The 19,656-nt window shown below is 42.5% G+C and overlaps 1 protein-coding gene across 1 annotated transcript in view; it reads right to left on the bottom strand.

Moving 5' to 3' along the window:
• CHN2 (chimerin 2) overlaps positions 1 to 18,509 on the bottom strand; it is a 158,532-nt gene extending 140,023 nt beyond the window's left edge. Inside the window, exon 1 of the mRNA XM_009086081.4 lies at positions 18,141 to 18,509. Within this exon, the coding sequence (XP_009084329.1) occupies positions 18,141 to 18,189 (49 nt within the window). The 5' untranslated portion in view covers positions 18,190 to 18,509. The remainder of the gene's footprint in view (positions 1 to 18,140) is intronic.
• Between the last annotated feature and the right edge of the window lie 1,147 nt (positions 18,510 to 19,656).

Here is a 19,656-nt window from a genome sequence, read left to right as displayed (position 1 = left end):
TATTGAATTGGAAAGACAAACTGTCAGCTGTACAGAAATTCACAATATTTTTATCACCCAGGTAGTATGAAATATTGAACCTGAAAATTAGCACTATTTCTCCAGGCAGGAAAGTTTTCTTGGCAGTAGCCCAAGTTAATACAATAGGTCACAGAAAATCATCGTTTCCAGTCTACTGTTTCAAAGGAACAGAGAAAAAAATTATAGAAAAAAGACTGTATCCTTAGGAGAAAAGAAAACAAACAAAACCCAAGTCTTTTCATGCAGACAGCAAAGCAGGACTCTAAAATGTTCATGCATGAGTTCACTTTTCCCTACTTTTCTTATTTTTTTTTTAATCCTTTGGTGCTATACAACTATTGCCACCTCTGTTTAATAAGCACATTTCATTTAAATAGCTCTCTTGAGTTCCAGCTCACCCAGCTAACAAAACACAGCATGTTTCAGAGATGGGGTAATATTCTAGGCACAAACTGTGTGATTTTGCAAAGTAACATTACATCATATGGTTGATAATTACATTTTAATATTGATGCTGACAGTAGCCCGTGATAATGCGCACCCAGTCTCTCAACTTTGGAATTTTATGGTTTATCATACCTTGGTATCAGATTCTCCTTAGAACCATTTTTGCTTTGTTTTTAATAGAGAATATTGTTGGCTTGGGTTTTTTTCTTTCTCAGAAAGCTCCCAGTATGGTCAGCTGTGCTGAAATTCAAAAAAATATCCAAAGATGCTCTATTAAAACTTAAAAATGGCTCAGATACTAAAGAATTAGCAAAATCCATGTACAATTGATAAATTAATATTTTTTGTTACATGAAAGGAATGATACAGGCACCAAAAGGTTTTACAGTTCCGAATGAGGGGAGGAAGAGTGGGGGGCAAGATGAGGAACTGAAGAGAAAGACCATTTTGGAAAGCCTCTGCAAGCAAAGCTGTTAGAAATTATCAACGTGCCATGTAAAGCATGTGAAGAGAAATAAAAAGCAAGGAGAGGAGACCATTGCTAAGCAAAGGCCATAATGAGATTTCTGCTTTTCACTGTCAGTCCTGCTTCTCATGTGGTGCTGGCTGCCAGCTCACAGAAGGACAAGAGGAGTGCCAGTGCCGCGAACGCACGGCAGCAGGAAGAGTAGAGACCAGGAGCAGGCAGCAGGCTGGGACATCACCTCTCTCTGGCACCATCAAGATGTTCAGCGTGCTCAAGCTGCCTCCTGGATCTTTACACTATGACCCCACTCCACACATCTTCTCAGTGCCAGGGATTACTCTAAGCAAGGTGAAAAGGATTGCCATAATCAAGGTAAAAATAGGGAGCAAGGGCTAAGATGGAGAGGAGCTACACAGAGCTCCTCTCCTTATTTTACTGCAGGTGCATTCAGGAGGAACATACTCCCCAGGGAGATGCCTCAGGAAAGGGAGAGGTGAGGACAGATCATCCCATTCAAATGGAAGCCTCTGGGGTGTTGTTTCTGCGGCTTTGGGAATAGACCTCCCTAGCCATTCACAGGAACACATTCCAGTGTCTGCTTTTCCTTAACTAACATAGAGCCCCACCCCTTACAATCATATTAAAAAAGTATTAATAAACTACAAATAAGCAACCTGAAACCACACACCCTATGCCTCTTTGTGTCATGGGGAAACTGAAAGGTGTTCTGACCAGCCAAGAGGTGCTTCTCAGAGAGGAATATTTCCAGGCTGCTTGGTCTCTGCACATTACTCACACAGCTGAACTATTCTCTTGCAAGGTCTAAAAATAAATTTGCTTTCAGATAAAGCTCAATGTTGTAAATTTCAAACACACAGAGGAAGGTTCAGAAAGTCAGCATGGAAAAAATTATATTATCATAAAGAGAGCTCACATTTGAAGTTTAAAGAAGAAAGTTTACAGAGCAGGCGCTTATTGCCTGGAACAGGTCAGATCAAGATTAATGGCTGGGTAATGGGACAGCTTCTGAGTGCATGTATATATTTCTGTAGTCTACTATTACATTTAAACAAACTGACTCATTCTAGTTTAAAGAAGAATGCCTGTTCACTGTTTCATCTTTGAATTTTTTTTACCTTCTTTTAAAATATTTGCAAATCATGAATCCCTCTCAGTTTCTCTTCCCTTCGAGCTGCAGTGTCAGTGTTGTCTTATGGTACAATCCATAAAACCTATGCTAATAAAACCTAATCTATTACCCCTATGCCTCTGACTCTCTCAAAAGCTTTCTCATCAAAAACAATACCACAGCTGTCAGGACTTTACCAAACTTGTGTGGTCCACACTTACTAAGGCTCTTCACTAACACTTACTGACTCCTCAGCTGAATTTTTGACAGTCAGGTGTGACAAAGACACGCAATTTTAGGGGAGTGCACCAGATCCTTCCCGGAATAAAGTTTTCCCACTTTGGTTCCAAAAAAAGTATGTCTAATTGTACAAGCAGTCTTGCTAAACTATCTCCATCCAAATTCCAAACCACAGTAGGTGAAAACTGAGATCTCCCTTCCCAGACTCAGGGTTCAAAGGCAGCTTGGCTGACCCTCAGGCAGCCACAGGTGCTGGAGCCAGCAGCATCATATCTGAAGAGACAGTTTCTGCTGTTTTAGAGCCTGATAAAAACAAAAAAAATCCAGCTTTGACTCCCTAGATTCTACACTTAGAATTATTCCCCTTGTCAAGAACAATTGTCTTCTCCCTATCTATGATGAACAGACACACACGCTTACACAGTCACACTCAGTTCTTACAGACTGGACTTTTTAAATGGGTTTGTAACTGTAGCTAGTGTTGATACACATACCAAAAAATTTTGACAGGACTGATAAAACCTTCAAAATCTGATTTTTAAGTCACCCCGGAGGATACATTACATATTGCTAAAAGGGACCGAGCTAAATGGGGAAGCTAAGAGAATTAAACCTTCCCAGGTAATATGGCAAACAGGGATACCATGCTGGAGGCTGAGTGCAAACACATGCCACACAGCACAGAAAGATTTGGGAAAGTGGCAAAGCAAGCCAGTGCAGCTGAACAACAGGGCACGAGAGGCTGTAAGAAGCAAACAAAGCTGGCATCGAGTCCAATGAAGGAAGTAGGAAGACTCATGACCTATTGTTGGCTAAATTATTTTTAAAAAATCAACCCAAAATGAAAGCAAACTTAAACCACAATTGAGTAAGTCAAAAGACAGCTTGCGAAATGACTGTGAGAAGACACAAGAATTAACCACAGCTCCTTTTTCACATCTGAATGCAAAACCTGTCAGTCTGACCAACAGATGATCAAGGGATAAAAGCAGCACTTAGAGCAGAAAATAAGTATTTTGAGCTCTGCATACAGAGAACCCAGAACCAAGAGAAGCTGACATGTCAGAACATTTCTTTATGAGGTACTGGTCGGATCATCCATTTCACATGGAGATTTCAGTGGAAAAGACTACAGAATGAATGGATGAACAGTAACAATGTGCACAGATCAGAAGATACTATGAAAGCATTCTTAAGGGACTCATGGATGAAACAGCACTCTGAGTAACTGCCTCTTTTACAACTGCCTCAGAATCAAAGGACTGCAAAATGTCTTACACCATGACCATTTTACAAAGAGAAATCCCCAAAAACCCAGGTGATCTCAAATTGATAGAAACTATTGAAAAGAACAGTACTGACAGACACATGGTAAGTTGTTATATTGGGCAAGTCAACACAACTCTCATAAAAGCATGAAAATACCACAAATGATAAAGGAAAGCAAATGCTAAGGAACCAAGAACACAACCTAACTTCAGTGGAATAAATATAAAATGCATGATAAATATATAATCGCATGATGACTGTTTTCATTTTTGGTCCATTTTTATAGGATTAACTGAGGACAGGAAAAGAGTAATAAATGTAGATGACCAGAGAGGTAGGCTACTCCAAACAAGGATTGGTCAAGTAGCCTCTGACTCTTCAGGCTAGAAAAGAGTTGATGGTGGCATAATGATAAAGAGCTTTATGCTGCTTCAGATTTCACACATGTATAAGAAAATCAATTTTTACTGTTCATCGAAATAAAAGCAGTGTATGAAATAAAATTAGCAATATGAGTTCAAAAGCATCAAAAAGGCATCCTTTTGCACAACCCATTCAATATCTGGAGCTCTTCCTCACATGATGTTCAAAGTTTACATGGCTCTACATAGCAACTTACCAAATTCATGGCATCAAATACAAGAATAAAAAAAATATATTAAACTTCAGAGCCCAGCTTTTTGTCTCAGGAAGTTCCCAAGCCACAGATTTCTGGGCGCCAGTGGAATAACCTGCAGGAGTTTACCCCATGCATTTTTCCTATCCTTATGCAGCACTGGCTGGTGGCGCAGGTGGGAGGAGGACACGGAGCTGCAGCTGAGCCTGTAGCCACTGCTGCAGCTCTTCCTACACAAACAAGCTCTAGTGGCTGTTCTGGCTGCTGTGCTACAGCCAGCTGCCCATCACAGCCTAATACCCTGCAATGGGACCCAGAACAGGAGAAACAGAATGGAGACAAAGCCGTCCTACAGGAATTTTGTTTGTCCCCCTTCATACTTTCTTGGCTCACCTGCCTTGTCATACATTTATTCTACTATTTCCAAAGGTATGGAGAGCAAGGACCAGCATGAGCAAGACATTTTGACAAAGTTCTGCAGAGGGTTAGAGACAGTATCCTCATACTGGTACCACTGTAAGACTGATTTTTATATTCCTCTTACTAAGCCTGTCCAAAGGAAATATACCCCTGACAACATAAACCCCACAGTACCACTACAGATTCAGACATTTAGTAGCAGATCTGGTTTGATTTCCTTTTCACTGCCAGGAACTGAACGCTGCTCTGACAGGTCAACTGCTAGAACTTCTGATAGAACACTTACAGCCAGACTCTCTGATGGAAGGACCCATCACACTGTCCCCAAGGTCTGGTCCCTAAGGATAACAGATTGTAAATACTGGTGTATTTACTAGACAGAAGGGTGAAGCTCTGGCTGTTTTTTGGAGGAGCAGTGGGATGAAGACAGGCTGGCTTAAAATTTGGTTTGGTTTCAAGTAATAACCTCACGACAAAGCTCTTTTTTACTCAGCATTTCAGAAATTTGGTACAGGCCTGAAGATGAGTTTCTCATTCTTTCCTAGAGTTCCGTCAAATGAGAGGTGGCATCTCCCATTACATGGAGTGCAGGCTCCAATAAATCACAGGATACAGTAAACTGAGCTGACGACTTAGTCTTACCTATAAGATCATATTTCTTTAAGTTTGTCCCAACCTGGCAGGTAATCAGGAAGAAAATGCCCTTGCTCTTGAGCGTATGGGAGCTCTAGGTACACAAACAATCCTAAAGTCATTCCTGCTTGACTTTGTACAAACAGACTCAGTATCTGCAAGCAAGATAAACATATTCATGGTGGGAAAAAATCTGTTAAACTAAAATATGCAAATGCTTTCAGGCTTGCATGTCGTTGATATTTTGGAAAGGTTTTGTGCGCCCACGATGTTTCTCCTTTCAAGGATGGTAGGGGACACGTCCAAATTGTTACCTCAGCAGCTGCTATTCCAAATGGTGCTCCACAGCCCCAGAAATGAACAGCACCAACTTCCTTAAGTACGTAGCAGTGAATAAATCTGTTCCAAAATGTTTATTCTGGAACAGTCTGATCTTCAAGGATGTGGAAAGTCAGCATCAGACTAAGTAACTGTTAGAACATAAATCCAGGATAACACTGTTTGTGTGATTGACATCTCTTGTACTTACTTAACTGGTTCAAGCATAAGTCTACCTAACCCCCAGCCCAAGCATAGAAAAGCTTTACATCTGGGGGAAGACGGTACATGTGAGAAAGGATGAGTAAACAAAAAGAAATCTATCTAAACTTTACTGACACAAAACATGTCATAAAGTGATTTAATAAAAAGAACCAGAAATGTGTAAAACAAATTAGGACACATTATTACACAAAACCAAAATAAGGTAAATTATATGAATGGGGGAAAAAAACACATCCTTTATATGAGGTCATGTTCCCAATGAGGTCTGAGGAGGGACTGCAATTCATCTGCTGATGAACAATGTTTCCTGATGAATCTTCTATTTTTTTTCTATTTAGACTATCATTTTATTCATGATAGTAGCTGAGTGGTTCCATTTCTCTGCCTAATGTCTTCCCAGTTGTGAAACAGGTGCTGTGAAGATTAGTTAAGTATTTACAGGGTGATGAAAAAAAGAGTTTTTAAAGAAATCCTGCTGATACCAGGCTTTTAATCATATATTATAGCATTCCTGGTACTTTTGAAGTTAATGTACTTCTTACAAACCCTAGACAGTGATGGAGTTTTCTTTTATAAAACACATCCCTTTCAGACAAATTTATGTACACTTATGCTTTCTAGATGCTTTGGACACTTTCAATCAATACACTACTGCCAGGAGTCAGTGTGCCATTTTCTAAAGCTGCTTAAGAGGTGGAGCTGAAAGCCTTTTCCTGTAAAGTGAAAGTAAATTACACTACTCAATTACACTTACAATCATTTTATATTGAGTTTTTTCTTACTTAATTTTTGAAAAGTCTATTTTCATAAGCTTATTATGCATATTGATAAGTCTAATAAGTTATTTTTTAAAAAATCAACCTGAACCAGACTCTCCCTCATTTTCATCACTTAGGCTACAGTACTTGCCAATAACTGTGCATAATATAAATTTTAAATTACACTTTTCAGTGAATGTATTTATTACTGTCACATCTGAGCATGAGGAAGCAATTGTAACACCAAGTGATGACACACACTCATCAAACCAAAAGAGATCAAAGGATCTAAAACAAACACAAGACAAAAAGGGTTTTCCACAAGCCAAAGTTCTCTGCAGTGACTTTAGAGAAAATGTGCCTCCTCCTTCTCAGTTAACAGAATTAAAGGAGAAATGGCTTGTGGGGGGTGAGGAGCAAATTTCTGCTATTTTCATAAACATTCTCATTCCTTTTAGTTTCTTAGACATACACACACATTTTGATACATGTCATTAGCAAAAATGTGCCAGCTCCTCACCATTTCAACTGTAGTTTACACACACTACCCTCATGCTCCTAGCATTTTACAAATTACAAGATTTTTGTTCTCCCAAGAGGTATTTAATCTATATTTATACAGTTAACAACTTCTCTGTGGCTTTTTCACCTGATTTCTATATAAGAGTATTGTCAGCATAAATGATACAGTAGTAATTATAATATCCTGTTCAACAACATTCAGCAAAGTAGACCTCCAGCCCTGCCTGCACCTCTCACATGCCTATGAACACTTCTACCTAATAATGACCTGTTTTGTTTAGCAAGCTTTTACTCTGAAATTAATCATCTTTATCTTTGTTTCATCCTTTTATAGTTGAACCATCATGGGATCATCTCCTGGGCTAAACAACACAGAACTAAATAAAAGGAGAAAAAAACCCTTGAAAATGGTAGGTTCAGTTTTAAATTTCTGATGCCAGGAATGCATTCTGTCTCTGAAAAAATGAAGCAGTGAGCTTCCAAGAATACATCCAGCAGAAAGGAAAATGAAAGATGAGAAGCTTAGTGTTACTCAACAAATGAATATAATTAATGTTGTATTTCTACACCTTTTAAGTCAATGATCTACATTACTATAACATAATTGAACAATGTTCAGGAATAGCTGTTCCAGAATAACCATTCCATAATATTTCCATGTCTGAAAATGTTTTTTTTTTTTTCAGTATAGCTCTTACAATCTTTTTTGAAAATAGCTTTCATGTGCAAACAAGCCCATATATAACCTGTACACATTTGCCATATTTTGTAGTGCTAGAGGAAATCACACAATATGTGTTGATTTCTTAAGCTGCCAGGGCTTAAAGATTTACTGTTACATTAATCATTAAAAATAATACACTTAACTCTGGTTTTGCACTTATACTTCATTTCTTCAGATTTATTTTTAAAATCAATGGTATAAGGCAATTTAATGTATTTGGGAGGAGAGTTTCATGGGTTCTCTTTCTTGGAGTTTATTGAAGGAACTAATCCATCAATTCTGAAAGGAAATAAAACAACTGTTTAGCAGTGTGCAAAAGTGCTAGCCAGCCATGCCACCCAACAGCATGCCCAGAAAACCTCATGTATTCACAATACTCCTTCAAATTGCAGGAGAAATCACTCAGACTGCTATAGGGAAAGGCACCACAGTGGTCACTCCAGGCACAGTGTGGATGGAAATGCAGCTCTTGGAGAGTTCCATAAAACCCCGAAACTTTGTACCATAGAAATGCTATTGTATCACACATGTACCTAAATCACTACCAAAGCACATGATAATTCTTCACTTTGACTGTCACCTGTTGGTTCAGTCAGAGGAAAAGGGGCTACCACCTAAGCTTTTGTGGCCAGGGACTGATGCTATGCCTTAGAGCTCATCTCTTCATGCACTCACTCAGAAACACCAGGTAAGGCCTGAATCCAGCATTCAACATTTTGTATCAGGCTTTCTCTCTCCCATGCTTAGGTGTACTCATCAAGTACCAAAATGACCAGCAATTCTACTCAAAAACAACATACATTCCCACCCTGGTAAATAACATGGGCTGATACAGCAACCTGTTTTGTAAAGAGAGATCAGGATCCTGATTCTTCTTTCTGTACAACCAAAATAAAAACATCTGATTTTTTTTTTCTTGGTCTCCATAACTTTGTGAATACTCACCAGTATAGCATCTCTTACCTCCATCCTTCAGCTATCTTTATTTCTCAGTGGCTTACTGATTTAATGCTGGTTTTAGTGTCATAATGGAACAGGAGAAAAAAGCACGCCTGTCAATCGCTATTTCCGTGGCTTAATACATCTTCCAGCCTTAAATTTCATCCATAACAGTCGGCTCTATTTCATTATTTATAGTTATCTCTAAACTTGAGCAAAATTTCCAACATACACCAATGCACTAGTCATGAAGGAGCATGAGGAATCTTAGAATTGAAATTTGTCCATCCATTTTTCTGTTAAGACATCAAAGGGTTCAATATTCTTTCAGTAAATACATTTGTCAACATGAAACATTCTAACCACATGCCTCAGGTTGCAAAATAAAACAAACAGAGAGCTATCACATCATGACGCTAAAAGCTGTCCATCATCTTGGTTTGCCTGGCAGAAGGTCAGGAGTTATGGAGAGTATGCTCCCTCAAGAAGCAGGTATTTATAGAAATTACATATAATTTAAGTCTTGTACATAATCCTTGGAAATTCATCACCAATGAACTGACATGTTTTACATATGTATGTGTATATATATATATAAATATATATATATATAATCAATTTAATATTAAATAAGTTACGTACTTGGATGAGGGGGGTTTTACCACATAGGTTATAATAATTTGTCCCATCCTAACAGCAGATGCTACTTAAATGGAAACTGAATAAAAATACACAGAAAAGCAGCTACCCCATCCAGTAACTGCTGATTTACTAACTAGATGAAGTGGGAACAGAAGGGACCAAGCAGCTTGAAGGGTCAAGACTTAACACCTTGTCTTCATAAAGGGTTTTTCATCAGCAAACCAAATCTTCTACAAATAATTTATTTAGCTTTATTACACTTCTGTGAATTACAAAAATTTGATTGCAACATTCAGTTTTTTTGTAAAGCCTTCAATCTTGGAGCTTAGATGAGCCGTATATGAAAAATTCTGTTCTAGTTCTTGAAAGTTCATTAATTGCTAGCCTTAGTATTGGAATCAGTAAGAATGAAATGTGATCCAGCTGTAGCTGGATCATAAATCCAGCTGGTTCATGTATTCACAAGGCAAAGGAGAAGAGGGAAAAAGCCTCTCAATCAAAAGAAGAAAGGGAGCTTGAGACAAATTTATATACTTTTCAATACAGCACATGATTAGTAAGATTTTCCTATCAGGTCTCCTTGTAACACAGGTGCAGGTTTTGGTTTTGTTTTTAACCTGCAAAACATAACGTCAGCATTCTGTATTTTAAACTTGCCCCCAATTTTTCCTCTCTTTTAGGAGCCCTTGGCTTTAGAACTCAGGACCTAGGAGTAAAGGTGTGCTGACTCAGCAGCAGTAGCTCTAGCAGCCCGACAGATAAGAACGGCAACGTCGGGTCAGATCAGTAGATTATCTCCCACAGTGACTATCAGCAGATACATAAAGAAGTCTTAAAGAATACAGCAGCTTTATAGCGTACATATTTCACCAGCTTCCCAGCTCACATACAGCTCAGGGACTTCAGGCAGGGCTGCTATCATTGTGCTTAACAGCAGTAGATGGATCTTTCTCCTGCAAAGTTATCTAAATGTGCTAACAGCCCAGGTCGGCCACCAGCGTCTCTAAATTTCCATGCCAAAGAGGTCCACAGTAATGTCTTTGTTCTAGGCAGTGCCTAACCCTCAACACCAGGAGAGGATATGGTTTGCTATTAATTTACACATGCTTACACACATTGTAACTGCTTAAAAATGGGACACACAAGGGCTGGCACTGTCTGTGGAATGTGCCAAAATATTACAGGTGCTACATGCACAGAAAGGTAGGTTCAGCCACACAGAAAGTGCCACTCAATTGGCTTTAACAGCAACCACATCAATGCCTCGGAGAAGCTGAAAATTGAGAATTTTATGTGTGTCTCACAAAATTGAGAGTCTGGGTCTTTCATGATCCCCCCCTTCTGTGTATCCTTTCCTCTTTCCTTTGGGGCAATCTGATTTAGTTTATTGGGGAATTAAGGTGGAATCAGTGCAGCTTCAGACAGCAGACAAATATGACAGCAAATATCCATGAATTTTGATGGCAAACTCAATGCTGAAAGAGCTCTTAGCCTTCTTTTGCTTTTGACCACAGCACACATTCTCTGGCACACAGCATGCTGCTGGAGAAGAACTACTTCTGCCTGCCTTTGCAATGGCTGTGTCCCAAATACCGTTACATGATGTGTACTTGCCATTTTTCTTCCTTACCAGACATGAAGCCAAACATTGAACCAATTGATCTGTCAAGATAAGACAAATTTTTAGCAATTAAACATCTTCTCAACAACTGAGCGGCATTTGCAAACTGAGATCTCCATCTCTCCTAACATCTATTTTTTTTCTGTGATGAAATAAAAAAGTGTAACACCACAAACACACCACTTCATCTAAAAGCCACAAGTGATGTTTAAGCAGCCAACAAGAAGAGAAGGAAGGAGAGGAATAGCTACATGACAAGCTTGTGAGAAGAAACTGAGAAATGTGACATGACACATAGGTCACAGCAGGTGACACGTGATTTATATGATGATAAGACAGTCCCCACCTAGTACTTTCTACACTGTCAGTAATAGCACCACACTGGAAACACTTTGTCTCCATGGAATTGGACTGCCTGATAAAGATAGCCTCAGAACAGATATCACATTTACTGAACTGATTTCTTTTGTGATGACCTTGATCAATAACACCAGAAGCAAGGCATGTGATACTTGTGTATTCTTCTGAATTTTAAAAACCCTTTAACCTCTCCTTACCTTACCAAGTACATCCGCCTGCACTGTCAAGTTTCATTGGCAAACTTTGAAGTGTGTAATGTTATGAGAGCACTATTGCAACATCAGTTCCCTTCTGCAGGGATACACTCACCCTCCAGCCCTAGGATTTAGACTATTGCTGAGTAAAACAGGGTGATGAAACAATTATTGCTGAATTCTGCATGATTCATAGTTGGTAATAACCACCTCCAAATGCAACGTTCAAATTTACATTCTCATAATCAAAGGTCAGAAAAAGACAGTAAGAATGGGTCATTATTCATACCAGCTAGAACTATACATTTACACTAGATACAGTATAATTCTTAGACAAACTGTGACTACACCTGTAAAAAATGTGATATTTATAGAATTACAGATTTATAGCTTCTTGCATAAATCCTGCTACATTTCCATGCAACAAAAGCTTTTTCATGCCATATAAATGTGCCATTCCCTAACACAGAGTACTCCAAATATTTAATCTCCTCAGAATCTCTTCCTCTGGGAGAAGAGAAGAGATGAACAAGTGACAACAGACTGGCTCCCCAGCATGGGAACAGCTTCTGCCAGCATTCAATGCTGTCAGCGAGGCCAATTCAGCCAGTGCTGCCCTTTAGCCAAAGGTATGTATATAAACGAATCAACTTTGAAAAAAGGTTTTATTTTTTTGTCTAAAACCCCAGGTTTAGGACTTACCAATGTACCACAGTAGCCAAATAATTATGATTTCAGACATGTAAAATGTTATGGACATGGAGATACAAGAGATCTCATTATAACATTCACCAATGTAAAAATATTCCTGCCTGCAGTCACTCAGCTTTTGGCATATGTAAGCTTCCTTAGAACCATCAGACAGGAGGCAAGAACTCCAATGGAAGGGATGTCCAAAAAAGTCATCAGCATGACAGCATGAAAGACTGTTCACCTGAACCTCCACATATGTCTGTGAGACAGGCAGATCCCTAAGAAGAACAAGACTTTTGCTTTACAGAGCACGAGTGCTTATAAGCTAAATTGTGAAGCAGACAAGCATTGTACCAGTTTCCAGGCTATTTTATTCTCAATAATCACAGCCTACATGGTCAGTAACTAACTGTTGAATCAATCACTAGATCAGAATAGAGTACTATGGCATTTTTTTCCCTTTTGAATTCTTATTATTTTTAATAAGAATGGCTACTTCTTTGTAATCATCAGATACAAAAGACTTCAGCTTTAATTTAGAGCAAGAACACCCTGGCCAGAAGAAGCTTGGCATGAGGAACAGAAATTTAAAAAAAAAATTATTGGCCTTTTAAAAATCAAAAGCAGCACCTTATCAGCATAATGACAGCATGATTTCAATAGCTTTCATGTGCCAGTTTTGCAACACTATTTCTATTAAATCATTAAGAATAAACATCTATTTTCATTTACTAATCTTTTTCCCAATTAGAATCTCTCTGAATCTCTGTACATTAGTAATTTCATTTCTTCCCACTTGCTTGCATCTTAATTAAAATCGGTCCATGTTGACTTTCATTTTTACAATATATCTGCCTATTTCACATCATAGCACCTTCATGACCCCCAGAGAGTCATGAGCCTTTAATATTTTATTTTGACCTTGTTAAGTCACTAGAACCATCAAAGATTTTTCTTCCCTTGATAAGCATTTTTTAATCCTTCTCAAAAAGTAGAGGGTGTGTAAAAACCCACAGTTGAGAAGTATGCTTTCTTTAAACAACTCATGCTCATGTATTTTAAAAAATCCAACAATTTGCTGCCTTTCAATTTACTGCAAGTATTAGTTTATGAACCATAAAATTAATTATTAATTAATAATGATTGGTTCTTAAATGATACTTAAAGGCCTTTTCCTCTGAGCTTGGGGACAGAAAAATGTTTCATTTTCAATTAAAAAAACTGCTATCAATAATCAGTGACTTTACTTTGTAACAGTCTTCTATACAGTACTCTAGTTTGCAAAAAGAGGGGAGTGGGGGGAGAAGTAGCTGTCTTTCATTAGAGCAGTGGACTCAGCTGAAAAGTAAAAATGCCCTGACAAAACACACAAGCCCTTCTTGGCCTGTAGCAGAAAGCTTGCCTTTGTGTTTTAAATCCATCACCTGCTCTACTGACAGGTACTACTCAAAATGTTCACAGCACAAGAAGAAGCACCAATTCATGAGAAGCAGAAAGGTGCCGAGCTATCCCTTCAGCCTAACACTGGCAAACTTGTCTTTGGAGCTCAAAGAAGAAACAAAATACTGGGTACACTGGCACATACATTTACATATTTGCCTTGGGTTCTCACCTGAATTCCCGTAGTGTTACCACTCTCATAGCACAGGCTGAGGCTCATGCAAAGCCTTTGGCACAGTCTGAGTCCTGCTGTCGGAGGCAGCCTGGTTACACCTTATCATTTATCAGGCTTGTATTTGCATTTACCTTCGGTGTAGACCCTTCCCTGACAGACAGCCCAAGCCATCTAACCTATCCACCTGCCACAGGCAGGGTATCTGGCACAAGACTTCTCAAGCAGAATGGCATCTTTAAAAGCCAGCTGGCATTTGTGGCCACATTGTACTAACTCTGGATGGCACAACTGCACAAAGAAATTCAGTGCCTAGAAATACCACTGCACTCAGCCTAGGTGGGAAACATATTGCATTTCTTGCTTCTTTGAGAAGCAAAGCAGTCACAGCCACAAAGGTCTCTTCACTCAGGCTTCTATTTACATTCCAGAACGTCAAGTCTCAAGTTCATCAGTTCTGTATAATCAGTATTTGGCTACTGGGTGGAGGAAACTGGAGGCAGCTAGTGACAAAGTGGGAGAGGTGGATTGTTTGCTGGGAAAAAGCCGAGAAGTTTCAGTAAGAGCAAAGAAGTTTTTAAAAAGAAAGATTATAATGAGTGAGAATAAGGGTCAATACTAAGATGGGCACTGGCAAGGCAATGTCTATTTTAAGGAGACTGCAGCATGAAGGAAAGCATAAAAACATGCACAGTTTTCTTTAGAGGATAGCAGAGAGAGAAAAGATGCTGCTTGCAGTTAACTCAGCACTTCATCTTGGGAGAAGAGCAAAATTTAGGGGTTTGCAGTGAATACAGCTAATAGATCACCTGGGTATGTGTTAAAGAAGAGATTACAGGAAAGAAAAGTGGAATTCCCAGTGGAAGTAATTATAATATCAGCTTTTTATACCATGTGCAGACTTATCTAAGGTCCAAAAAAGAATACTTAATGCAATTGCTTACCATGCCCCCTTCTTCCCCCAGAGTATTACCCTTCTTTCTCCCCCAGCCACTTCAAACACAACAGCTGGCAGTCAGGGCAGCTTAAGTTCTGTTACCAAAGGCAGAGAGCTTGAAGAAATTATATATGAAGAAATACAATACAAATACCCATGGCTCTCCTGTAGATTTTGTTACCAGTGAGTGCCAGCTTACTGAAAAAAGTCCTTCATAGGCTTCTGTCAGATGGGGCCTGTAACAAGAACCTAATATTATTGAACCTATAATTAGCAACTTCACAGTGGCTCTTGAGATGAGCACACAGACCACAGACACAAGCTCTGAAGGAGGGACTGGTCCTCCAGCTGTGAAATCAAAGGAGCAACAGCCTCCTAAGTATGAATATTTGCTTTACCATCAGTGGATAGTTGAAGTCATAGCCCTCCTTGCATGTTAGCTCCCCATCTGTACAACAGCTACAGCTCACCACCCTGCCATGACACTGGGCAGGTAGTGCTTATAAATAACCACTCCAGAACATAACCAGACCCTCACCTTTAATGCAGACACAAGATCAAGGGAAGACTACAAAACCCACTTGTACATTTACAGAAATATAAGTGGGCAAGCAGAATATCTACACCATAAAATTCTTGGGCAGCTTCCTCCCAATAAATATATTTGAACTGTTTAGCTTTCTCATTGACATGAATTGGCAGGAATTGAAGCAGAAATGCTACATCACAAATGGTCACTTGTAGTAACACATTCTCAAGCTTTGGCAGCATTAATAAGTAGTGGTAGAGCTGACTTCTGCAGCTTGGTATTCTGCTATCAACCTCAAAATTCACTTCCTTTTTGTATTATTTGTATTTTGGGAATAGAAATAATTACACTATTTGGATATCTTCATATTGGCATGTTAAGCATACATATAAGTTCTACCAAACTAAGGTATGTTAAGCATACATATAAATTCTACCAAATTAAGGCAAGACTGTTTGTTTAGACCATGTAAACAAAATGCTGTTAGACTTGCTGAGTTCTGAGAACTTAAACCACAGACAGCCAGAATACAGCTGCACGTAGTCAGATATGGTGGGTCTGCTAATATTGGCAACTTTATCCTGCTGCAGCAAATTTAACTGCTGGTTAGTATATGCACAGAAGAAATATAGATTGAATAAACTGGAACAAAACCAAAAACCATTCCAAGGTCATAAGTTATGAAAGTCAAGGTCACTCAGCTGCTTTATAAAATAAATACTAGACAGTATTTATTAGTTGTACTACAGTGGCACCTAAGAGCCTCAGGCATGGGCCAAGGCTCAGCTGTGCTCACGCTTGCAAAAACACAAAACAAAAGACAAACCACAAACCATTGTAGGCCATAGCTAAGGGCTTCATACAAAGCAGGGTACTGTCATGTGTCAACTCCTGATGTGCATCTTTTAATGATGTGCAGCTAAAGCCAAGATCTCAGTTCCTTGGCTGGATGTTATTTTTGGCGCTAGATTTACCTGATGAGCAGAAGGAGTTGGATGACATCAACTGCTCACACCAAGGATACACCTGAACTCCCACTCTTCCCTGCATTTCGGGCATTTGAATCAACTCTGCAGGGGATGCACATCTCTCAACTCACAAGAAGAATCCTGAGGCTCAGATTTAGTAAAGCCAGAAGGGATTCAGAGGGATGCATCCTTCTGAATATCCTGAGTATCCTTCTACAGGCACAGGAGCAGTATGCAAGAAAGACCATGAGGTTCATGGAGCAAGGGAGCTACACACTTTCTCCAAGCTGGGGACATGCCTCGGCAGCTTATGGGTTAAAGCACCAAGGAAGAGAGTCACAGGTTCCAGTCTGGGCTTTTAAAGTTGTTTCTGGTTTTATCACATAACTTAGATGCAAAAATATACAAATGACACATAAAATAAAACCACATTGCCCAGATGAGTACCTCCACTAATAAGCCATAAAGTTGGCTGGATTCTTGCTTATTTTCATTTTGGTCTTGCAACTCTTGCATTGTGAATGTGAACACAAGGCAGAATTTCTCATGCCTACTTCATTCAGGTGCTTTTCAGTCAAGGCAATAAGGGCTTGCAATGTTTGTGGGTTTTTGTTAAAACTGTTAAAAAATGTTTTTAGGACCTAGTTCCTTCTTTGGATCTGTTTGTAAGTGTTGAACACTGGAACAGTGGCATAGAATATGTTTTGTAAGTTACATACATTGTCTTTTGAAAATCGTAGTTGCTTATTGGCCTTTACATTTATTTATATTTTTCTAGAGTTGTATTGATATAGGAGCTTGTCTGCTGTTCACAGCACATATTGCTATGTTTAAGAAATGCTCCTAAAAATCTCAGTCTGGCATCTCAAATAAAACACTGAGTCACAAGTCCCTTGAACCTTAAGTTGTTCATGCTTCTATTTACTCGTTCAGCCCACTGAAATGCCAGGATGTTACTCTCAGCCAATTTCTCATAACTTAAATATTACAGTAACTGCTCGTGAGCTAAGCAGCAGGCAGTGGCACTCCTGTATCACTGCTTTCAATTTCAGGCTGCCTGGGTTAAAAACGCACCGTAACTTTTCTGCCCTCCTGCGGGTCTGCAGCGCAGCCAGCCCCCCACCGTGAGCGGGGCAGAGCGCCGCACCGCACCGCCTCCCACCCAGCATCGCCAAAACGCAGGGCAGGCACAATCACCTCACACCCGCCGCAGAAACCCTGGGGCAGTCCGTCACCAGGAGCATTTTTAATCTGGATCGGGAATTTAACTGTTCCCAGTCCTGCAGAAGTACTGAAAATGCGAGGTGTGCCACAACACCCACCAAGTGGCACGCCTGGCAACCCCGCCCGCCCCAGAGCACCACGACTCGCCGGGTCGCGATACGGGGCCAGTCCTGTACCGCGAAGACCACGGCAGAGGATGCGCGTTGGTCTTTGAATGCCCTTCTCACCCCGAGCCCCGCGGCTCCCGGGAGCTCCCGGTACCCCGTCGGCCGCGGAGACGCGGGGGCCGCGGGCGCGCCCCTTCCCGAGCCAGCAGGGATGCTGCTCGCCCGGCGAGGGAGCCGGGCGCTGGGCTCCCCACTCCCTCAGCCCTCACAAAGGCACGGTAGGGCGGCGGGGAGGCGAACCGGGCCCCGCCGCGCTTCCCCCGTCCAGGCTTCCCCCTTCGGTGCCGCCTGAGGGACAGCCGACCCCGGGCAGGGGCATCGCCGCTCCGGGGGAGAGCCCGGCGGGGATAGGGGAGCGCCTGCGGCGCGGTCGGGGCGAGCGGGACGGCGAGGCGCTCTGCAGACAGGTAGCTCCCTGCTAAAATGGAGGGAAGGGAGAAAGGCGGCTTTGGCTGGAGAAACTTACCGGAGGAAACCGACGAGCCGGACAAACTGGAGTTACTGGATGCGGCCATGGTCCCTCCTCCTCGCCCCTTAGCTGCGAGCCCCGCGTCGGCCCCCGCTGCTGTCCGGCCGCCGCTGCCGCCAGCCCATCGCAAAGTGCCGGAGCCGCGCCGCGCCGAGCCGCCGCCGCAGCCCGCGCTCGGCTCCCCGCGCCGCCGGGGAGCAGGAGGCGGCGGCGACCCGCCGAGGCGCTGCCGGCCGCTCTTCGGGGCTGGGCGAAGCCGCTCGGCAGGTCAGGCAAAAGGGCCCCGCGGCGCTTCCAGCGCCTCTCTCCGCCCTGGGGAGCAGGGCTTACCTTGTGACGGGGACGCGAGAGCCGCCCTGCCAGCGCCTTCCCTCGCCTCCTCCCTTCCCTTCCCGTCCCTTCCCTTCCCCGCCTCCTCGCGGGCAGCGCTGACAGCCCGCCGGGGGGACCCGCCGCAGCTCCCCTCACGCACACAAAGGAAGCGGCGGCGCTGCCGGCCGGGCTGCCGGCCCCGGCTGAGCGGGCAGGGTGGGTCCCGCTCGGGCGAGCCCCGGCGGCGAGGCAGCCCCGCCGAGCGGCGGCCAAGCCCCTTCCCGGCCGCCGCCGCCGCCTGGCACGGGGCTGGCAGCGAGCGCGGCTCCTGCCTTGTGCCGGCCCCGTCCCGGCGGGGCGGCAGCGCCTGTTGAGCGCCTCGGCCGGCGCTCCCTCGGCGGTGCGGCAGCGTGGGCTCCGCGCTGGAGCTGCGCTCCGCCGACCCCCGCCCGCCGCGGACCCCGCTGGGGAAGGGCTGCGCCCCTTGCCCGTCTCCTGCCCCCGCGGGCTTCCCTCTGTTCCCGCGGGGCTCTCCCTCCCTCCGGGCAAGCTCCCACTTTCGCCTTTTTTCCTCCTCATTTTTTTTCCTCCCTCCCTTCTGACATCCGTTTTCCTTAGTAAAAAAACCCAAAAAACAGGCCGACACCAACAGGGGGTTTTGCCCTGCCAGGTGCACAGCGAGTGCGGGGCCCCGGCCTAGCCACAGTTTGGGTTGTCCCTCCCACCTCCCCCCGAAGCGCTCCCGGCCCCGGGGCTCTGGGGGCACACGGGGGGCGGCTGCAGCATCCCACGGGGGCATGGGGGATCTGGCCGACCGGCCGGGTTCGCAGCCCTGTGTCTCAGTGTACAAATGGGAAAGAGAAGAGCCGAGAAAGCATCACTTGGAGGTTTCCGCCTGTTGTCTGTCCTTCTCATTCCCTTCTCCAATATTTTATCGCCAGCCAAAGCTTCCATCTCACTTTATAAAACGTGGGCGGAAAGGCTACAGGAAAGTGGGCGCCCGAGTAGCATGGCACACAGTCTTGCTGGCAAGGGATCTGTAAGAAGCTTAAAAGCTATTTGCCACGACGCTGATTTATGAAAGCCTTCCATGTTTCATAACAGGGAGTCTCTAACACAAAGTTACTTTGGGAGCGAGGTAGCGCATTAAAGTTTCTTTGGCAATGTAAGCCTTACCCACCCAGCTACTCCGCGTCCCAAA

The sequence above is a fragment of the Serinus canaria genome, chromosome 2 (genome assembly GCF_022539315.1).
Source record: "Serinus canaria isolate serCan28SL12 chromosome 2, serCan2020, whole genome shotgun sequence".
Lineage (NCBI taxonomy): Eukaryota > Metazoa > Chordata > Aves > Passeriformes > Fringillidae > Serinus > Serinus canaria.
Note: the sequence above shows the minus strand (reverse complement) of the source record. Positions and strands in the feature narration are given on the sequence as shown.